The sequence below is a fragment of the Schistocerca americana genome, chromosome 2 (genome assembly GCF_021461395.2).
Source record: "Schistocerca americana isolate TAMUIC-IGC-003095 chromosome 2, iqSchAmer2.1, whole genome shotgun sequence".
NCBI lineage: Eukaryota > Metazoa > Arthropoda > Insecta > Orthoptera > Acrididae > Schistocerca > Schistocerca americana.
In genome coordinates this window covers 1,012,050,922-1,012,071,056 of record NC_060120.1, presented here as the reverse complement: position 1 = coordinate 1,012,071,056, position 20,135 = coordinate 1,012,050,922, and the positions used below count along the sequence as shown (strand labels likewise).

The 20,135-nt window shown below is 43.3% G+C and overlaps 1 protein-coding gene and 1 non-coding gene across 2 annotated transcripts in view; both read left to right on the top strand.

Moving 5' to 3' along the window:
* Positions 1 to 20,135, top strand: part of LOC124594624 (synaptotagmin-15-like) — a 159,341-nt gene that overhangs the window by 16,934 nt on the left and 122,272 nt on the right. The window contains exon 2 of the mRNA XM_047132996.1: positions 11,586 to 11,669. Coding sequence (XP_046988952.1) covers positions 11,586 to 11,669 — 84 coding nt within the window. The remainder of the gene's footprint in view (positions 1 to 11,585; positions 11,670 to 20,135) is intronic.
* Positions 11,994 to 12,068, top strand: Trnat-ugu. Its single transcript has one exon. It is a non-coding gene; the product is annotated as a tRNA-Thr (tRNA).

The window sequence follows — 20,135 nt, the reverse complement described above, 5'->3', positions numbered from 1 at the left end:
TTATGAATTATACTAGCTCACATATACGACATTGCCCTTGCTAGTTTGCCAATTTTGCATTAGAAACGGAAAAAAACAATGTTTGCAGTGAAGTATGGAAAAAGTTTGATTTCTATGTATTGTTAAATCACCTTTGAAATAATGAACAGTCATAGAATGAAATATGCAGAATGTAAAAATGTTTCTTTTTCTTTTTCTTTTGAGGTAGTATGGGACCAAACTGCTGAGGTCATCGGTCGCTAGGCCTTCTCACTACTTTACCTAACTTACGCTAAAGACAACACACACACCCATGCCTGAGGGAGGACTCGAACCGTGACAAGGCGCCTCAGACTGCACGGCTACCTCGCGCGGCACGTACAAATGTAGTATAAATACAGTATCTACAAAAGAAAAAAAAATGATCTCTGAAAGTTTCCGCCCGCTGGACGCAGATGCTTCGCGTGCCTACAGCGTAAGTTTGTTAACGTCTGTATGGTAACGCCACTTCATAGCTCTCTAGATTACTGCTGTTTTCGCCCACAGCCGCTGTTGAAAGCTATCAAAAGCGTTACCAGGTTTCAGGAATTGACTTAATTTGACTCGATTGTACGAGTATCTTTGTTGTACAGAATAAATGTGTTAAAACTTCAGGCAAGATGCGGCAATTTTTCAGACATCTCAGTGTTTACGATGTCATATCTCTTGAAACATGTGCCGTATAATGATGTATTTGTGCAGGTACATGCAAATGCATATATGAGTATTATCTAAAAAATATGTTGCGAATAGAGTTTGTTGAAAGCTGTCAAAAGCGCTACCAGGATTCAGGAACTGACTTAATTTGACTCGATTGTACGAGTATCTTTGTAGTACAGAATAAATGTGTTAGAATTTAAGGCATGATGCGGCAATTTTTCAGGCATCTCAGTGTTTACGACTTCATATCTCTTAAATTATGTGCCGTATAATGATGTATTTGTGTAGGTACATACAAATGCATATGTGGGTAGTATCTACAAAATATGTTGCGAATAGAGTTAGTAGCAAAGAAGTAGTAAATTTAAACGTCGAGCATGACGTGGCCGTTTGCCACGCACGAGAGTGTTTATGACGTCACCTCTCGTGGTTACATGGCATGTTTTTGTAGGTTCATTTAACGGCATATGTGGATACTGCCTTCAAAATTTTTTGCTAAGAGTCAGTAGCACAGAAGTGATAAATTTAATCACATGCATGATATGGCAGATTTTCGTGCATCTCGTTGTTTATGAAGTTATATCACCGAAGTATGATAGATGATAGGTAGACGGTTCTTACTCCCATAGCGGTTGTTGCCTGACACTGAGGGATATGTGTACCAAGTTTTCTTGAATTCGGTCCAGAGTTTTAGGATGAAATACGTAATATACACAAAAACACACACATTCATTTTCATAATATGTATCGTTGATAGTCTGTTTACTTCACGACAGCAGCGATAGTAACATGTTTTAACCGGTGCGGCACGGCGACTGAATAGAAGGTCCAAATCTACTTCAGTAGAAGATGATGTATCTGGCCACCTCTCAAATCTACATGGCTCATACAGTTGTTTTACTAGACTTTCTCATGCGTACCGCTGTTTTAGTTAGAGAAAATTTCACTACAGTGTACACTCATGAAGGATCACTAGTACCTAATTAAATTTATCTCATCAGTGTAGAGGCGCTGTTGAATATCAAGAGAAGAAAAAAAGATCTGTATCTGTAAAACTCTGTACTCGTTTCCCCATATGGCGTGCTAAGTTACCGCATGGCTACACTGCTGTCACGGTGTCGTTCACGTGATGAAATTTCGCTTCTGCCTGTAGCTGTGTATGAATAATTCACGTAGGCCGAAGGCATAAATGCAAAGCGTAGCTCGTTCGGCGGCGTCAAGAATTCCCTTTGAGGCGCTGGCTGAGTTGCCTGCTAAAGCCCCCCCCCCTCTCCACTCCTTCGACCATCCCCGCCCACTTCCTCCCATGTCCAATCCATTTTCTGCTCCACCTGCTGCCGCTAGTGTTAGCCCGTCTGCCAACTTCTGCCGCTCTTCTACCACTTGTAAATCTCCAAAGCAAACGGAAAAAAAGGAGAATCGAGACTTTGCTGTGGAATGAGTCCCAACTTTATTTATGGAGGTATTTACAGAATTTGCGGTTCCACTTTGGAAATTAATGTCACCGTCAGTGTTCTCTCGACCACAGATTTCTCCACGAACGGCATTCTCCCGAAAATTCGCTTCTCTGATTTTTTCTTTTTTTGTTTCTGAAAGCTGTGCCTTGAATACCTTACTCGAAACAGATTGGGGCACCTCCTATCAAAAGTTAATGTTCTTCTAGACTGGGTCTACGAAACGACGGCAATTACTTGTTCTTACGCACCTTCAGAAAGACTCGAGTGCAATGTACTGAAACGGGACAGCTAGCGTGGTGCTGGGAGCGATAAGTTGCAAGGAAATAAAATTTGACATTGGTGGCAGAAAAGATATTTATTGAAAACAGGGGTTCAGATTAATTACCATAAATATTCAGATATTCCACTTGCTTTTTGTTACAAAACGTTTGCTTTCGGCAGCAGAATGAGTGGCTCTTACAACTCAAAGGATTAAAAAAATTGGAAGACTGATAATACTAGTTCGTGAGGAATAGTAATTTAGCCAAATGACTTCTCTATTAAAACAGTCTGTAAGTAAATGAATAACAATTTAAAAACATTGAGGTATCAACAACAGGAGTCACATAAAGTGAAATTTAATTAGTTGTAGTCTGCGGTGCCCCTGCTTCAGTCTGCCCAAATCCACCAACGTGAGCCGTCAGTGCAAAACTATAAGAACTAGTGGGTGCAATACAAATTATAATTACGATTAAGATATGGGTGCCAAGCTATTGCATGAACACGCGTGTTCAAGATATTGCAATTCATACAAAGTCCAAAATACACATTCAAGAATACCTTTTCAATAATCATAAACTTCAAGGAAAAGCCCATATTATACCTCAAAGAAATTTTAAAAATAGCAGTTATTGGGAAACTAAAATTTATAACCAAAAAATTGATTTTCGATCTAAAGACTATTTAAACAAATGAACAACAGATTTAAAAAACGTATGAATGACTTAGAACCCGAAAGCCTCAACTCGTTTACTCTTAACAAAACCGCTTCAACTTGCCCAGCAAACGAAAATATGGCCAACACATACCATTTCAGTGGGCTCAACAAAAAAAAAAAAAAAAAAAAAAAAAAAAAAAAAAAAAAAAAAAAAACTACAAAAGGAAATGTGTGCTTGCCTGTGCCCTGTACGTATGTGGCTGACTTTCGTTAAATACATATCTGCCAAAAGGCAAGTGCTACAGTTGCCACTCGGTAAAAAACCCAATAAAGACGCTAGTGGAAATGGGTAGGCTTAACCACTGAATACAAACACGGCAGGGCACTATGTAAGACGCTCACCAAACAAATTTGTATGTGTACATTATACGTCGACGTATGTGAAATTTGTGTACATCCCTACTTTTACCATTTTCATCTCATACATTTATGTAATATTTTGTATTTACGAAATATAATAACCACTACTTAATTTCAAGGAGTGTGTGTCTCTCTTTTGCCCCCTCTCGGAGACCACGTATCTGACAAAAGACAAATTTTACAAGGGAGGTAAAAAATATAACTTTTTAATAAAAATTTTAATTACTTTCCTTTTTAATTTAAAGCATAATCATTTATTACTCTCAGGTTGTGCATTCTCTTTTTTGCATCTTTTGTTATAACATATATTTTTTTAACTTACAAGTTTTTTTGAGCCAGGACTTTTTCTGACATCTATCAGATACGAGGTCTCAGGTCTTAACCTTCCATATATGAAAAACTTTTTTAATATTACTTTTCAAATTTTACCAGATTTTAATATTTTATTCTATTACTATATTTAATAAGTACAAGACAATGGGTTGCTATAGTTCTGTATTTAAATAGGTATACATAAGACTTACTGAAGAACTGTATTTGAAATTGTCCTCATTGATGATGAGATGTGCTCAAAATTTAATGAGGAGCTGTACACAAATGGGTGGTCCAATAAATTCACTTTGGGTTTCATCGAATGCAGAATTTATCCCTCCATATCTTTTTTACGAACGACATTATTGTCAGGTGGGTTAGTTTCAACATTACCAAAAAAACGGAGGTTAAAACGAAACTTTTTATTAACATGTAAAATTAGTTCTATTTTGAAGAGCATTAGTATGGAAACGGGTAGTCCAAAAAATATTCGAATGGTCTCATTCAATGCAAAATTGCATGCCCTACAATTTTTGTTTCCACTACGTTTTCGATATTGTGAGTCGTTTACGAGATATAATCCCAAAACCCAAAAAATACCCCTTTTTCGGGTACATTTATGCCCCCTCCCCCCCCCCCCCCCACTTTTCCACAACTCCGCTGAGGGGGAAAACCTAGGATAGTTATACTGGGCCACAAATGAAGCCATTAAAATAAAACAAAAATTGTAGCAATTATTCCCGATTTGTCTAATTTTTAGGTTTAACCCTATTGGACTACTGTATTGTTCTGGCGCTGTCAGGGTTCGCAAGAGCGATATTCAGTGCTGTGGTCACTTCTGTAGCTGTCTTCCCCTTATTTTTCGTCACAATCCTCTTCAAAGTGCGCCTGTCGTGACCACTCAACACACACATCCATCTCCTCATTTATCCGCTTTCCCTATGTGCAGTATAAATCGATACACTGCCTCTCGAAGCACCAAACACTTCGGTTGCCTTGGGTACGGAAGCGCCCACCATAAGCGCGCCATCAATTTTTCCACTTTAGTATTCACTTACCTCGGAGATATAGCAATCAATATGATACAAAACACTGTTCTTACCACGAGTGATACTTGTAACGTATTGAGGGGATTGCACATCAGCCTCACACACAACAGCATAACGTGCAGGCATTCCATCTCTCATTATACAACACAAGCATGGCTCCAAATGAAACGCAGATACATTGCAATCACCTACATTCCATAGCTAAAATTACAGCATATCAAGGAAAGGGTTCGTTGTGCATGAAGGAAGAAAACCCTTTCCAATTTGGTTGCTGAACCTACCTCTCTTCGATTTCCAGTAGTCAGTCACAAAAAGTAACCCAAGATATTAATAATATTTATTGTCTTTCTATTTCGTTGACATTCTATCTAGGGAAAGCAATCGTTCTAGCAAGCTAAATGTTCGCTTATCTGCGTACTGAAACGATGGACTGCAGTCCAAGAACGGTACAGACCCTGCAGCATATCAGATACAATTTCATAATCAGAAGTGTAGGAGAGGACCCCTGTGAATTTCGTCTGTGTATACCTCCGAAGAGTCACTTCTTAATTACGCTCCTTTGTGTTTTCGCTCTCCTACCGGACAGTTTAGAGCATCTGCTGCTGCTCTCTTATACTGATGGCGCCTCCATCTGTCTCTCTTACAAGACTGCCCTTGTCTCTGCTGTTCAGCTTATAAAATGTTTTAACTTTTGGCTACTCACCCCCTTACTCCGTCCGACTAGGATGTGTATTAACTACATCCACTCTGAAGGGTTTCACATTAGACCTGATCTGCAGTGAACACAGATATTTACTCCAACGAATGACTTATCGCCGTTGACGAATTACATCCTCCGTTCTGCCCACATTCCCACTTTCGCCATCCTGTACAACAACCAAAAATGCTCTTTCGAACACTGAGCCAAGACGCCATCGGGGGTGTTACAATTGTCAGAGCCCAGCAGGCTCAACATAAAGTTTTCGCGAAACTTGTACAGTTAGGCAGATTAAAAGAATTCATCATAGATTAAAATAGCGTAGAGGTAGTCTTGGGATTTCTGTATAATCGTTGCTTTGAAGCGTCCTTCGTTCAGTGGAAGCTCCTTACAAGGTTATTATAGATGACGGAAATGATTTTAAAAATCCTTTCACCGGTTGCATGTGCAGTTTAAAGCTTCAGGATGAATCTGCAAGGGGAAATCAGCTTGCAGTGAGTGAAGGGACTATTGACCGTGAGCGGGCGTGTTTAGCACGTAGCCCTCTGAAGTCAACGAATGGCGCAAAACAAAAAGAGCTGAACAAACCACAACCGAACGTATGGAAGATCCTAAGGAAAGGATTGATCCTGAAGTCTTACGGTTTGCAATTACTAGAATCTCTGAATCCCGATGACAATGTCAGATGCTTTGAATTTCCGACACATCTGAAACAGCTTATGTATGTGAATGGATTTTCTTAGAAACTCATCATCAGTTATGAAGCACCATCTGGGGCACAGGGAATCACCGCGCTATGATGCAGCACATTCGAGATTCACCAAAAGATCATGTGTTTTGTGCAATCTCAAGGTTTAAAGTTTAGAGCCCCTCTTTCTTCTGACAAAAGACCGTTACATGACAGGTATATCTGGACATGCTGTAAAGCTGATGTTACAACTGGAGACCTACAGTACGTACTTCATCTAGCAACAAGTCACTTCCGGCAAGATGTTCGTGAATTCTTATACAGGAAATTGAGAAACAGAAGGACCGGTCGTGGTGGGATTGATGATCAGCCAATCGTCTCAGCGGCTCCACGATCTCCCAACCTAACCCTGCACTTCTTCTCGTGAGGGCCTGTGTGAAAGATTTACAGTTTACTCCTGGTCTGCCAAAAAACCTACCAGAACTCCGACCGCGTCCCGACAGTGCTTCTGAAACAGATTAATAGGGACGTGCAGCACCGAACGTGGTAAGAAGTTGTTTACTGAATTTATATCCTTAGAATCACTAGGGGAAGAGGGGGAGGGGGAGAGGGACACGCATGAACCACTTGTAATATGTCAAAAAACTTTTTGAATTTTTCTATGTGTATGGAAAGCTCTGGAGCAATATGTCAAATAATATAGCTACAGGAAACCTGTGAAATCGCTTCACTCATTTATAGTAACCCTGTACTTTCAAGACGGCGTGTCCTGTGTCACGCCTCATTTGCGGAAAGTAGTTGCATCAAGGGTGATGTAAATGTTGTAACAGGTGAGCAATTAATTTGGAAGGCCACCTCGAAAGATTCCGTGCACACTGGAGGGAGGGGGGGGGGGGGAGGGAAGTAATGTAACACCGAGATCGCTTACGTCCGGCTCGAGGACAGAACACGTGGCCTCAGGGGAAACGGGGATCTTCTTTCCGCCGCAGACAAAAGGGCCACGCAGCTCTCGGACTAAAGAGGCCCTCGAGAAATTTTGCACACGGAGGGAAAGCGTCGGCCGTAGAGACAATGGCGGCAGCCCCGCGGTCGGGAAACGGGAGAGAGTGAAGGGGTGGGGGTGGGAGCGGTGGGGGCAGCGCTCGTTACTTGGTGGCCTTTGTCTGCCCCGGCATGGGCCGGCAGCGTCTGCTGCACATTGACCACTCTGGGACGGTCAAGTGTCTGCACAACAGCTCACACTTGCTCCAGATATCTTGCTGAAGGAGCGGAGCAAGGGCTATTTTAAACTGCAGCGCACGAATACCCTCTGCCAACTTTGCATGTTAGAACACACAACCGTCACCTTGCTAGGAACAATGGACTTAATTTGGATAGGGAGTGAGTCGAACTGAGATTGGATGACAAAAACGGGAACGTAATTTCATCTACCCTGTCAAGGAGCTATGGCAGTGCCTGGCATGCCAATCTGTTGGCAGCCCATGCTCGGATGTTTTCAGTGGATGAGAGATGTTAAGAACGTGATAGCCTCTGTGTAAATTTAATTCACGGCAGCACTTGGAACATGCGGTCTGGTGTTGTATTCTTGACAGATAAGGTCTCGGAGTGGTCAATGTTGTGCACCCATACCATCACGATAGCTGCTCAGACAACGTAGCTTCTGCTGTGACGCGGTATCCACAACCAGGACGTAGTGCCACTCCTATGTTCAGAGTTGTTGCGCGATTCTTTGTGTTGCCACGTCATGTAGGCCGTAGCAATGCCCCTGAAAGACCTACATGCTCCAGATGTCATCATATTGGCCATGAGGATATTTTTCTTGCTTGAAAATAAGACTATTTCCTGAGTAAACGGTAGCGAAATGGCTTTACCGAAACGCGGCCTGTCATTTGGTCGCCTTTTGGATGGAGGACTGGGCAAAAAGTGCTTCAACACCACTCGTGAAACAAATTAATTTTAAATACACTTTACTACAATAACCAATTTCTTTGACAAATACATAAATGTTAACAATACATTTACAAATATCAACTGAAGTCAAACGGAGTAAGTTTCCGTTACGACGCTACTGGCTAATCAGGAAGCTTCACGTGCAAGACTGATCAAGAAACTGAGACACCATTAAATTACAAAACACAGACGTAAGATACCATTAAAGGGAGTGTGATAACTGATCAAATTTACTCATAACGTACTTATCTCTAAAAATAATTAAGTATAAACTGAAAGCAGTGGACTCCCAGTAATTTATATTGCCGCACGTGTATTTGAAACGGCGAGCATAAGGTTCACCTCAAGCTAATTAAAAAAAAAAAAAAAAAAAGGAATTGTACAAATGGACACGCTCCAAAATTTGACAGCAAAGTGTCCGAGATTTAACAAGAGTATATGTGCCTGAACAAGAACTGGAAGTTTAACGCTTGACAAGGAATTTAGAAGAACAGGGTAAAGAAGGGTGAAGTGTTCAGGTTGACAAAACTTTCCACTGCTTGTCTGATGTCTTCTATAGTGCTGCCTCCTACCGAGAAGTGGCCACATTAACTGTAATCGACACCATTAGTGCGGACATTGACGTTGAGAAACAAAGCGTTTTCCGTTATCTTTCTATGAGAATATTTAGGGTTTCCAATCATTCGATGTAAGTGAAGTTGCTTCGCTTTTATGTAGAGCAATAGGTTTATGCGATATCATGGTTCACGCAATTCCTTTTGGCTTACAAATATAGGTCACTGTCCCTTTTCTTTTTTGTTGTACTGTTCGCATGTGAGCCACTGATACAGGCACCCTCTAAAATTTCGAGAACATTTGAAAGCATTTGAGGGTATTCGAGAACATTCCAGAACATTCTAGAGTATTCGGGAGGATTCCAAAACATTCCAGAACCTTCCGGAATGTTCCACAATGATCCAGGATGTTTTGGATGTTTAGGAATAGTCTGGAATATTTGGGAAGATTCCAGAATGTTCGGGAACACCCCGGATAATCGTGTAACATTCTGGTACACTCTCGAATGTTGTGGAATGTTCTGAAACATTGTGGACCATTCGAAGCCTTTTTGGTATATTCTGGAAATCGACACTGATGGGGCTACCCGTTGATAGGGGTATATTAAACGAGACCTGTCGTGGATTCGAACTTCAGTTTCTTATCAGTGATGAAGGGAGGGACCAAAATGTAGTGCAGTGAGTGAATATAAATAAACGGTGAAGTGTGAGTAGTCAAAGTGATACAGTGACTGAATATAAGTCGACAATAAAGTGTGAAAAGTGTGTAAGGTGCACTTAGTGTATTTGTTAGTAAAAAGTTGATTTCATTTAATTGTTAGACAATGCACACATACAGAAACAGAAGAAATGGTAAACAATTTTCTTGTGAACGTCATTGATTTTCTGCGGGGGGTCTCGCCATCAATTTCAGTTCTGCACATCTAGGTGTGCTGCTTCAATGATGAGCATAAGACATGGTGAGGAAATTATAAACGGAGTGGAAACTTAAAAATTCTTAGATCCTCATATTAATGAAAATTTAAACTGGAACCTAAAACAAACTCATTAGCCACATTTTCACTTAGAATCATTGCACATTTAGAAGAGAGACAAATCAGTAAATAGACATTTTTGCATATTTTCATTTAATAATGCCACATGGTTAATGTATTGGGTAACTCATCTTTAAGAAATAAAATCTTCATTGCTCGTAAACGTGCTATTAGAACATTATCTGGTACTGACCCACAATCATCTTATAAACATTGTTTAAGGAGCAGCGTATTCACTGTTTCACGATATATTTATTCACTCGTGAAGTTTGGTGTATAATTGACTGCAATCCGAAAGAAACAATGATGTTCATAATTACTACACCTGAAGGGAAAATGACATTGAATATTGCATACTAAAGTTGTTTCTAGCTCGATAAGAGGCGCACAATGCTGTAAGTGTAAAATTTTTCGTAAATTACCCAGTGATATAAAAAGTCTCGCAGACACCAAAGTAAAATTTGAAAACAAACAGAAATTTTTTCCTTGATAACTTCTTATATTCCATAGAAGAATTACTATTGTTGTTGTAGAGTCTTTTACTGCGAGGAAGGAAGAGAGAGGATGTTGTTCTAAGTGGCCAGTATCCTCTTTTTAGAACACAGAGACACACTTGGAATAATATTAGTAATCTTGCTATTACAAACTTCAGTCTTGCTATAGTCACTAATCTGGTCCCTATAAAGTGTCTTAGTCTGTGATGTTAACTGAGCCTACTCTGTGATGAATTGACTGACGCCAAAGTGGAAGCGTGAGTCAGTGAGGCGTTCCTGTCAACGGCAGTGAGCTGAATACGTGCTGTCGAGAGGACGTTGGCGGCGTGTTGTTTGCAGGTGTGTCTTTGGCCTCTCCAGTGATTAAGGTGCTTGATCCAGCGCCTACTAATGTTACATCACCTGAATAGTTTCGACATCACATTACCGCTATCCTCAGGCTCCACCACAGCTAAAAGAGTGCTTTCCTTGGCGCATTTACTTTAAGATCCTTGTTCGTTGCACATGCGGGCTAGCTTCCATCAGAGGTCTACACTCGACACCGTGACGTGTCCAGTGTCATGAGTGACTTCCTTGGCGCATTTACTGTAAGACCCAGGACACTTTAGACCCCTGATGAAAGCTAGCCCACGTGTGGTAGCAACAAGGATCTCACAGTAAATGCGCCAAGGGAATCAAATACTCTGAGGGTGGCAAAAATGTGCCGCCAAAACTAGTCATGTGATGGAATAAAGGCATACTCAAAATACACCTGCGGTGGTACTTATTCTCACATTCATCATCTGAAGTCCCTCGTCCATGCAATATCCATATATTACACAGTGTCTTTGTTCCACAATACTTAAAATTTATTAAAAAACTAAAAACCCGCCTCGACTGCGAAAAAAGCAGGTAGTGTTAACCTAGGTTTCGGTGTAGATAACTACACCTTCTTCAGAACAACAATAAAACCCACAAGTGCCTAATGATTAAAAGAACACCATAGCTATACATTATAAACGAAAAAGAAAAGGAAAACATAAACAGTACATATGTACAAAATCAAAACCACTACTTAACTTAATGGTGTACGCTCCACCTCATACCGGCCAATGTTCCATGGGCCATGACCTGTTTATGGCTCAGATCCATCTGAACCATTTTTCTTACCGAGTCGCCTGCTTGCAGCGCGATGTAAACAGCCCCTGCAGCTGAGTGTGCTGCGCGGACAGTGTGTGTGTGTACGTAAGTTGTGCCCGGTACTGTGCGCAGGCGAGGTGGCGGTGCCGGTGGCGGCGGCGGCGGCCAGCGTCTTGGTGGTGCTGTCGCTGGTGGCCACCGTGCTGCTCATCCGGAGGCGCAGGAAGGCGCTCGACCGCGACGCCGCGGGGCCCAGCATCGTCGTCTACCCCTCGCACCACGGGTCCGCGCCGCAGTTCCTGTGAGTACTCCGCGGCACACTCCCAGGGCGCGAGCGCAGCTTTCTGTTCGCAATACAGTCTCTAAAAGGTAAAATGCTTCCTGTGGAAATCTCTTGGAACTTATCTAAGGTCTCTGGCATTCGAAGGTAGTATCTGTTCCCGAGAGAACAGATACCACTGGTGACCGTGCAGCTTCTCTAGTATGAAATGATAATTAAATCGACACCCAAGCTTCAAACATCAAGCTTCATACGTCAATAATGTAGTGGTGTGGACGTGTTGGAAGTGTGGGTCTCACGCGGAGCGTGAAAGGGCTAAGTCGCTGCAGGCGGTGTAGCCTCTGTGCCCTCGGTGGCTCAGTTCGGTAGAGTGTCTGCCGTGTAAGCAGGAGATCCCGGGTTCGAGTCCCGGTCGGGGCACACATTTTCAACACGTCCCCAATGATGTATATCAACGCCTGTTTGCAGCTAGGGTGTCGGTTTCTTTATCAGTTCATGCTAGAGAAACTGCACGGTCACAAATGGTATCTGTTCTCTCGGGAACAGATACTACCTTCATAAATTGTGAATCTGTTAGATGACGATAACTTTGGCTGCTTGAATGGTAAAGACACCAGGGGGCTTAATACTGGGGGCAAGAAATGGAAATGGAAATGTCGTGTGGCTAGGGCCTCCCGTCGGGTAGACCGTTCGCCTGGTGCAGGTCTTTCGATTTGACGCCACTTCGGCGACCTGCGCTTCGATGGGGATGAAATGATGATGATCACGACAACACAACATCCAGTCCCTGAGCGGAGAAAATTTCCGACCCAGCCGGGAATCGAACCCGGGCCCTTAGGATTGACAGTCTGTCACGCTGACCACTCAGCTACCGGCGCGGACTGGGGGCACGAATTAGGACAAACCAAGGCCCATTCATAGGATCTGTCGGCACAGAAAACAGAAATCCAAAATTAAATGATCCAATGTCTTCGAAAATCTGAGAAAAATTAGCGTAAGCCATAGGGAAAGTAGGGTGAAATTCACTGTTCTGTCATATTAATGAGGCCACATGTCAAAAACCTGAATAACCAACTTTTGCAGCAGGTGTGTAGAAAGAGAGTCAGTGAGGCTGTGGAATGTACCGACAGAATTAGGACAAACCAAGGCCCATTCATAGGATCTGTCGGCACAGAAAAACAGAAATCCAAAATTAAATGATCCAATGTCTTCGAAAATCTGAGAAAAATTAGCGTAAGCCACAGGGAAAGTAGGGTGAAATTCAGTGTTCTGTCATATTAATGAGGCGACATGTCAAAAACCTGAATAACCAACTTTTGCAGCGGGAGTGTAGAAAGAGAGTCAGTGAGGCTGTGGAATGTACCGACAGGGACGTGGAGCCATGACGACTCCAGTTCCGTCGCCAGCTGCGCGAGGTTTGTCGGTTGAGGATCAATGGCGCGAACAGCCCGATCGAGGTGGTCCCACAGATTCTCGGCAGAGCTGGAATTCGGGCACGAGTAGTACGACCAATTCATTCTCGTGCTCTACGAACCACACACGTACACTGCGAGTTGTGATTCGCTGCATTGCTCTGATGGTAGATACCATCGCGCCGAGAGAAAACGAACTGCATGTAGCAATGGACACGGTCCTCAAGGATAGATGCGTATTTGTGTCGACCCATTATGCCTTCAAGAATGAGAAGATCGCCGACAGAGTGCCACGAGAACAATCTGCTGATCATACCGCTGCCTCCACCGGCCTCGTCGCATCCGACGATTGTTGCAGGGTGTATGCTTTCAGACATTCTTCGCCGACGAGTCATAAAACTTAATTCATCTGATAAGGCCACCTTTCGCCTCTCAGTGGACGTCTAGTTGCGGTACTAGCGTGCAAATTCCAGCCTTCATAGCTGATGAACAGCAGTTAGCATGGATGCGTCAACCTGGCGCACACTGTAGAGGCCCAAACGTATTGCCGGCCGAAGTGGCCGTGCGGTTAAAGGCGCTGCAGTCTGGAACCGCAAGACCGCTGCGGTCGCAGGTTCGAATCCTGCCTCGGGCATGGATGTTTGTGATGTCCTTAGGTTAGTTAGGTTTAACTAGTTCTAAGTTCTAGGGGACTAATGATCTCAGCAGTTGAGTCTCATAGTGCTCAGAGCCATTTGAACCATTTTGAACCCAAACGTATCAACGTTCTCTGAACGGTCGTTGAAGAGACACCGTTTTAGCCCCTTGGTTCACTGGGCGATCAGTGACTCAACAGTTGCATGTCTGTTAACCCATACAGATCTCTGGAGACATTCATCCCAGTCATCCATAGCCCATGGTGCAACACAGTTAACCTCGGGCCCAGTTTTGGATAACGGCGTAATGCCATGCACGATATTCTTTAAACCATGGTGGCACATGAACAGTTTGCAAGCTTCTTTGTTTTGGGTGCCGCCTCCTGTCATTTGTTGACGGTTATTGCACTTTGACGTCGAATATAGGCGGTGATCACCTTAATGTGAGCTGACGTGTGTAATATGTAAGAGAACGAAGTTCGAACAATGAGAATGGAAGACCAAGAATATAGTGCCCATATTAAAAGGAGTGTTAAGATGGGGACATACTCTTTCCTCAATGATATTGAACATATACATCAGAGAAGCAACGATGGAAGTATGGGAAAGGTTCATGAGTGGGACTGAATTTCAGAGTCAAAGGATAACTGTGATAAGATTTGTTCCCCGCTCCGTTCCTTGCTCTGACATTCCTCCTTAACTAGTCCACCATTACTCCCGCGCTAACTGGGATGCCTACCGGGACTCCATAAACACCCGGATCGAACGCCACAGCCCTACCCTCCAATCTCCCGACCACATCTCCCAGACCACTACCTTCCTCCATCATGAGACCTTGACTGACGCCGTAGCCGTCCATATCCCTGCCAAAGCCATCCACCCTCACCACGAAGCCCTGCCCCCACAGGCTATCCTTCTCCGTCGTGAATCCCGTCGCCTCTACCGATCCTTCCTCCGCACTCGTGACCATGACACACTAACCCACCACCGGCAATTACAAAGACACATCCGCAACTACTGCGAAGAAATGTCGTGCCTGGCAACAGACATCCACACAACTCAACGTCACACTCCCAATAAACTCTTCCAGGTATTGATTGGCCTGCTTTCCACCGCCTTACTGGGAAGCGCTCTACCCTGCAGTACCCTCTCCTCCTCGATGACCATCCATTTCCTGACAGCCGCGCGGGCTTAGCCGAGTGGTCTCAGGCGCTGCAGTCATAGACTGTGCGGCTGGTCGCGGCGGAGGTTCGAGTCCTCCCTCGGGCATGGGTGTGTGTGTTTGACCTTAGGCTAATTTCGGTTAAGTAGTGTGTAAGACAACATTCCATTAGAACTACTGACAGCCTTGGGACAGCCAGTCCTGACAAAACTCTACCATCTGCTGAGCAAGATGTATGAGACAGGCGAAATGTCCTCAGCCGTCAAGAAGAATATAATAATTCCAATCCCAAAGAAAGGAGGTGCTGACAGATGTGAAAATTACAGAACAATCAGTTTAATAAGCCACGGCTGCAAAATACTGACACGAATTCTTTACAGACGAATGGAAAAACTGGTAGAAGCCGACCTCGGGCAAGATCAGTTTGGATTCCGTAGAAATATTGGAACACGTGAGACAATACTGACCCTACGACTTATCTTAGAAGCTAGATTAAGGAAAGGCATACCTACGTTTCTAGCATTTGTAGACTTAGAGAAAGCTTTTGACAATGTTGACTGGAATACTCTCTTTCTAATTCTGAAGGTGGCTGGGGTAAAATACAGGAAGCGAATGTCTATTTACAATTTGTACAGAAAGCAGATGGCAGTTATAAGAGTCGAGGGACATGAAAGGGAAGCAGTTGTTGGGAAGGGAGTGAGACAGGGTTGTAGCCTCTCCTCGATGTTGTTCAATCTGTATATTGAGCAAGCAGTGAAGGAAACAAAACAAAAATTCGGAGTAGGTATTAAAATCCATGGAGACGAAATAAAAACTTTGAGGTTCGCCGACGACATTGTAATTCTGTTAGAAACAGCAAAGGACTTGGAAGAGCAGTTGAACGGAATGGATACTGTCTTGAAAGAAGGATATAAGATGAACATCAACAAAAACAAAACGAGGTGAATGGAATGTAGTCGAATTAAGTCAGGTGATGCCGAGGGTATTAGATTAGGAAATAAAACACTTAAGGTAGTAAACGAGTTTTGCTATTTGGGGAGAAAAATAACTGATGATGGTCGGAGTAGAGAGGATATAAAATGTAGACTGGCAATGGCAAGGAAAGCGTTTCTGAAGAAGAGAAATTTGTTAACATCGAGTATAAATTTAAGTGTCAGGAAATCATTTCTGAAAGTATTTGTATGGAGTGTAGCCATGTATGGAAGTGAAAGATGGACGATGACTAGTTTGGACAAGAAGAGAATAGAAGCTTTCGAAATGTGGTGCTACAGAAGAATGCCGAAGATTAGATGGGTAGGTCACATAACTAATGAGGAGGTATTGAATAGGATTGGGGAGAAGAGACGTTAGTGGCACAACTTGAGTAGAAGAAGGGATCGGTTGGTAGGACATGTTGTGAGGCATCAAGGGATCACCAATTTAGTATCGGAGGGCAGAGTGGAGCGTAAAAATGGTAGAGGGAGACCAAGAGATGAATACACTAAACAGATACAGAAGGATTTAGGTTGCAGTAGGTACTGGGAGATGAAGAAGCTTGCTCGGGATAGAGTAGAATGGAGAGCTGCATCAAACCAGTCTCAGGACTGAAGATCACAACAACAACAACAGAAGGTAAGCTTAGAGACTGATGACCTTAGCAGTTAAGTTCCATAAGATTTCTCACACATTTGAGCATTTCCTGACATCCTCAGTAAGGCCAACCACTTTGCCCCTCCACTTTGATTATTCCCTCTTCCCCAACGTCATCTAACATGTGAATACCTCCACTACTCCTCTTGCTCCTAGCCTCCAGTACTTGGGCCACACACCACCATCAGAATTTAACACTCCCATCACTTCATACGACATCAGCCTCACACTCTGCACTAAATGCAACACCGCCCTGGCCACGACCGCATTAACTACCACCATCTCAAACACTGCCATCCCTCCTTCCTTGTAGTCCTTGCCGCCCTCGGTAACGCAAGACTTGCTTTTACCGAGACCTCCTGTATTCTGATGTTGCCCAAACCTAATAAGCCTCCATCTGCTGCCTCCTTCCTGTCGCCCTATATGTCTCACAGTGTTCAGCAAGCTCTTGGAATCCATCCTTACGAGGCACATCCATCAGCACCTCCATCAACACCACCTCCTGCCCAACACCCAGTGTAGCTTTCGAACTTCCTTCTCTGCCGACGACCAACTCCTACACCTCACCCATCACCTCTCCCTCTAGGTTAACTTCTGTCGCTTCGCCATTTTTGTCTCCCTGGACCTCGAAAAGGCCTATGACCGAACATGTCATACTGGTCTCCTGTTTAAACTCCAGATCTACTCCCCTCCTATCAACCATGTCCGTCTGATTGCCTCCTTCCTCTCCCACCACCTTTCCTATGTCACTGTGCATAACACCTCTACATCCTACATCTCCTTTCCCAAGGTGGCTTCTGCATGAAGTCTTCTCTCTCTCTCTTGTCTGATCCTCACTTCCCCCTCCCTACCTCTGTCCTTTTCCCAGGCTTCCTCTCCCCTCTTCCCTCCTGTTTCTTCCACACCTACCTTCTCTTTGACTCCATTCTCTCCCCTGAGTTCTTTTACTTTCCCTTCCTCTGCCTTTCCCACTCCTTCTTGTGGCTGACCTGCTCCCCCCCCCCCCTCTTTTACGTGTCCCCTCTGTCCATCTGCTTCTCCCATTTTTGTTTTTGCTCTCCTCTTCCCCCTTTTCCCCCCTCATCTGTGTGCCCCCCCCCCCCCCCCGACATCTGCCTTTGTGTCTTTAGTCCAGTGTTTAAGTGAGAATTCAGTGTTGTACATAACCATTTTTAAGTGTTGGGAACAGACACCATACTGTCGCTGGGTGTGTTTTTAAATATTGCAAACAGAAACCAGACTGTTGCCGTGTTTTTTAATTGTTGCTGTATACTTACTATGTGTTTTCATCAGCATCACTAACCCTTTGTTTTTGTATTTTCATTTGCGCAACTTTTCGCCATGTTACAGTTATAAACAAGTCACCGCTTTGTCGCCTGTTTTTATTGTTTGTTTTATATTCATTATGTTTTTAACTCTTCAGTAGGCTGCAGAGCGGCATATTAAGTTACTGCTAGCCTGCCCCCCCTCTGGGGGTTAATCGTAATTCAATAAAGAAAAAAAAAGAAAAAAAAATAAGATTCGGTTGTGACGTATCCTTACCGAAAAGTAGGAAGAAAAGCAGGATTTGTTCAACTAGTTAACAATCTAATAAGTACAGAAGTGCGATAAATGAGATTAACGGTAAACTCAACAACAAAATTCGTAATCACAAAGTAGAAGAAATTAAGTTCTGTTTCCTTGGGAGCAAAATAAGACACGATTGACTATGGCAGGACATAAATGGTAGCCATTCACAGCTGAACAAGGAAAATAAGTCTACTGCTATCAAACAGATTTTAATCTGAGGAAGAAATTTCTGAGAAAGTGCGTTGGGAGTACATCTTGGCATCCACCTGAATCGGGGACTGTGGGAAAACCGGAACAGAAGGGACAAGAAGCGTTTGAGATGTGATGTATGAAAATTAGGTGGACTAATAAGGTAAGGGATGAGATGTTCCGCAGAACTGACGAAGAAACGAACACCTCGGAAACAGTGACAAGAAGAGTGGCAGGATCATAATAGGACATGTGTCGAGACATCTGAGAATAGTATCGCTGGTAGTAGAGGGAGCTGTACAGGGTGGAAACTGTGTGGGAAGACAGTGATTGGAATACATCCAACAAATAAATTTGGACGCAGGATGCAGGAGCTACTCAGATAAGGAGATTAGCAGCAGAAAGGAATTCGTCGCCGTCCACATCAAACCAGTGAGATGACTCACGACTTAAAAAAAGATTCCTACATAAGAAACCGTTTGAAGGTTGCTGCACTAGGTCATTCCATTACCGAGGTCGTTCTAAAATTGGAGAACCTTTGGATTTGAGCCGGCCGTGGTGGCTGTTCTGGTGCTGGAGTCTGGAACCGCGGGACTGCTACGGTCGCAGGTTCGAATCCTGCCTCGGGCATGGATGTGTGTCATGTCCTTAGGTTAGTTAGGTTTAATTAGTTCTAAGTTCTAGGGGACTGATGACCTAAGATGTTAAGTCCCACAGTACTCAGAGCCATTTTAACCATTTTTTTGGATTTGACGAACTGTGCACTTTTGTTGAAACCAATCGCCGTCGTATCGTAGACCTATCTAATCGTTGCCTAACAGCTGGCAGGAACTAGCGTTCACAGCATATATGAGCAATTTCATATTGCATGAGAAAAACAACGATCTCGTGATTTGTGATGTTTGTCTACGAAGGCAAAGAAGTCTGTCCTACCGATATTTACAGACAGATAAACGTAGCTTCAATACGAAAATAGTGAACCATGTTTAATGGCGGTCAACAAACATACATCACTAGGACCAGGCACACCTCGAGTTGTGACGGCCGAACACAAATCAAGCACTGAGGGTACAGTCTATAAGGACTATTGTGGACTGAGCTTACGTTTCCTGATATTTTACGGATCTCCTTATCAAATTGTTAGTGATGATCTGGGGTATAGAAAAGTGTCCGCCAAGTGAGTTCTTTGATTTTTGCCAGATGAACACAAAAATCAGTTAATAGGAGTTGCACTGATTTATTTTCCTCGTTATGACAGAGACGGTGTGGAGCTTTTGGGCTACGTTGTTAGTGGTGATGAGATCTTCGTTGCGCATAAAAGTCCAGAAACAAGGCACCAGTCAATGTCACAGCATTGTTCACCATCTTCAACAAAACCAGACAAATCCAGACAAATTCCGAACACCAAAATTACTTTGGCCGTAGTGTTTTTGAATCTAAAAGGAGTCCTGTTGATCGACTTTATGCCTTATCAAAAGATAGCGCCCAGCTGTCAAATCCATCAGCGCCTGCGAAACAAACGGCGCGGATTGTCGTCCATTGTGCTTCTTCACGATAACGCTTGCCCGCATTCTGCTGCGTTGACAGAGAGTTTGCATCGGCACTTAAAGTGCGATATTTTTGAACATCTACACTACAGCCTTGACATGGCCCCAAGGGATTACCATCTTTTTTCCAATATGAATGATTCTATGGATGGAAAACGTTACGGAAATGACAACGAACTGGACAAGGACGTTAGTAACTGGCTCATCAATCTGGCGTCAACTGTAAATGCAGAAGGGGTAGGAAAGCTCTGGAAACGCTGCGGCAAACCTATGAATTTCAGCGCGAAAGATATCAAAATCTTTTGTAAAATCTCAGTGGAACAACCATCGTTTTGCTAATGACA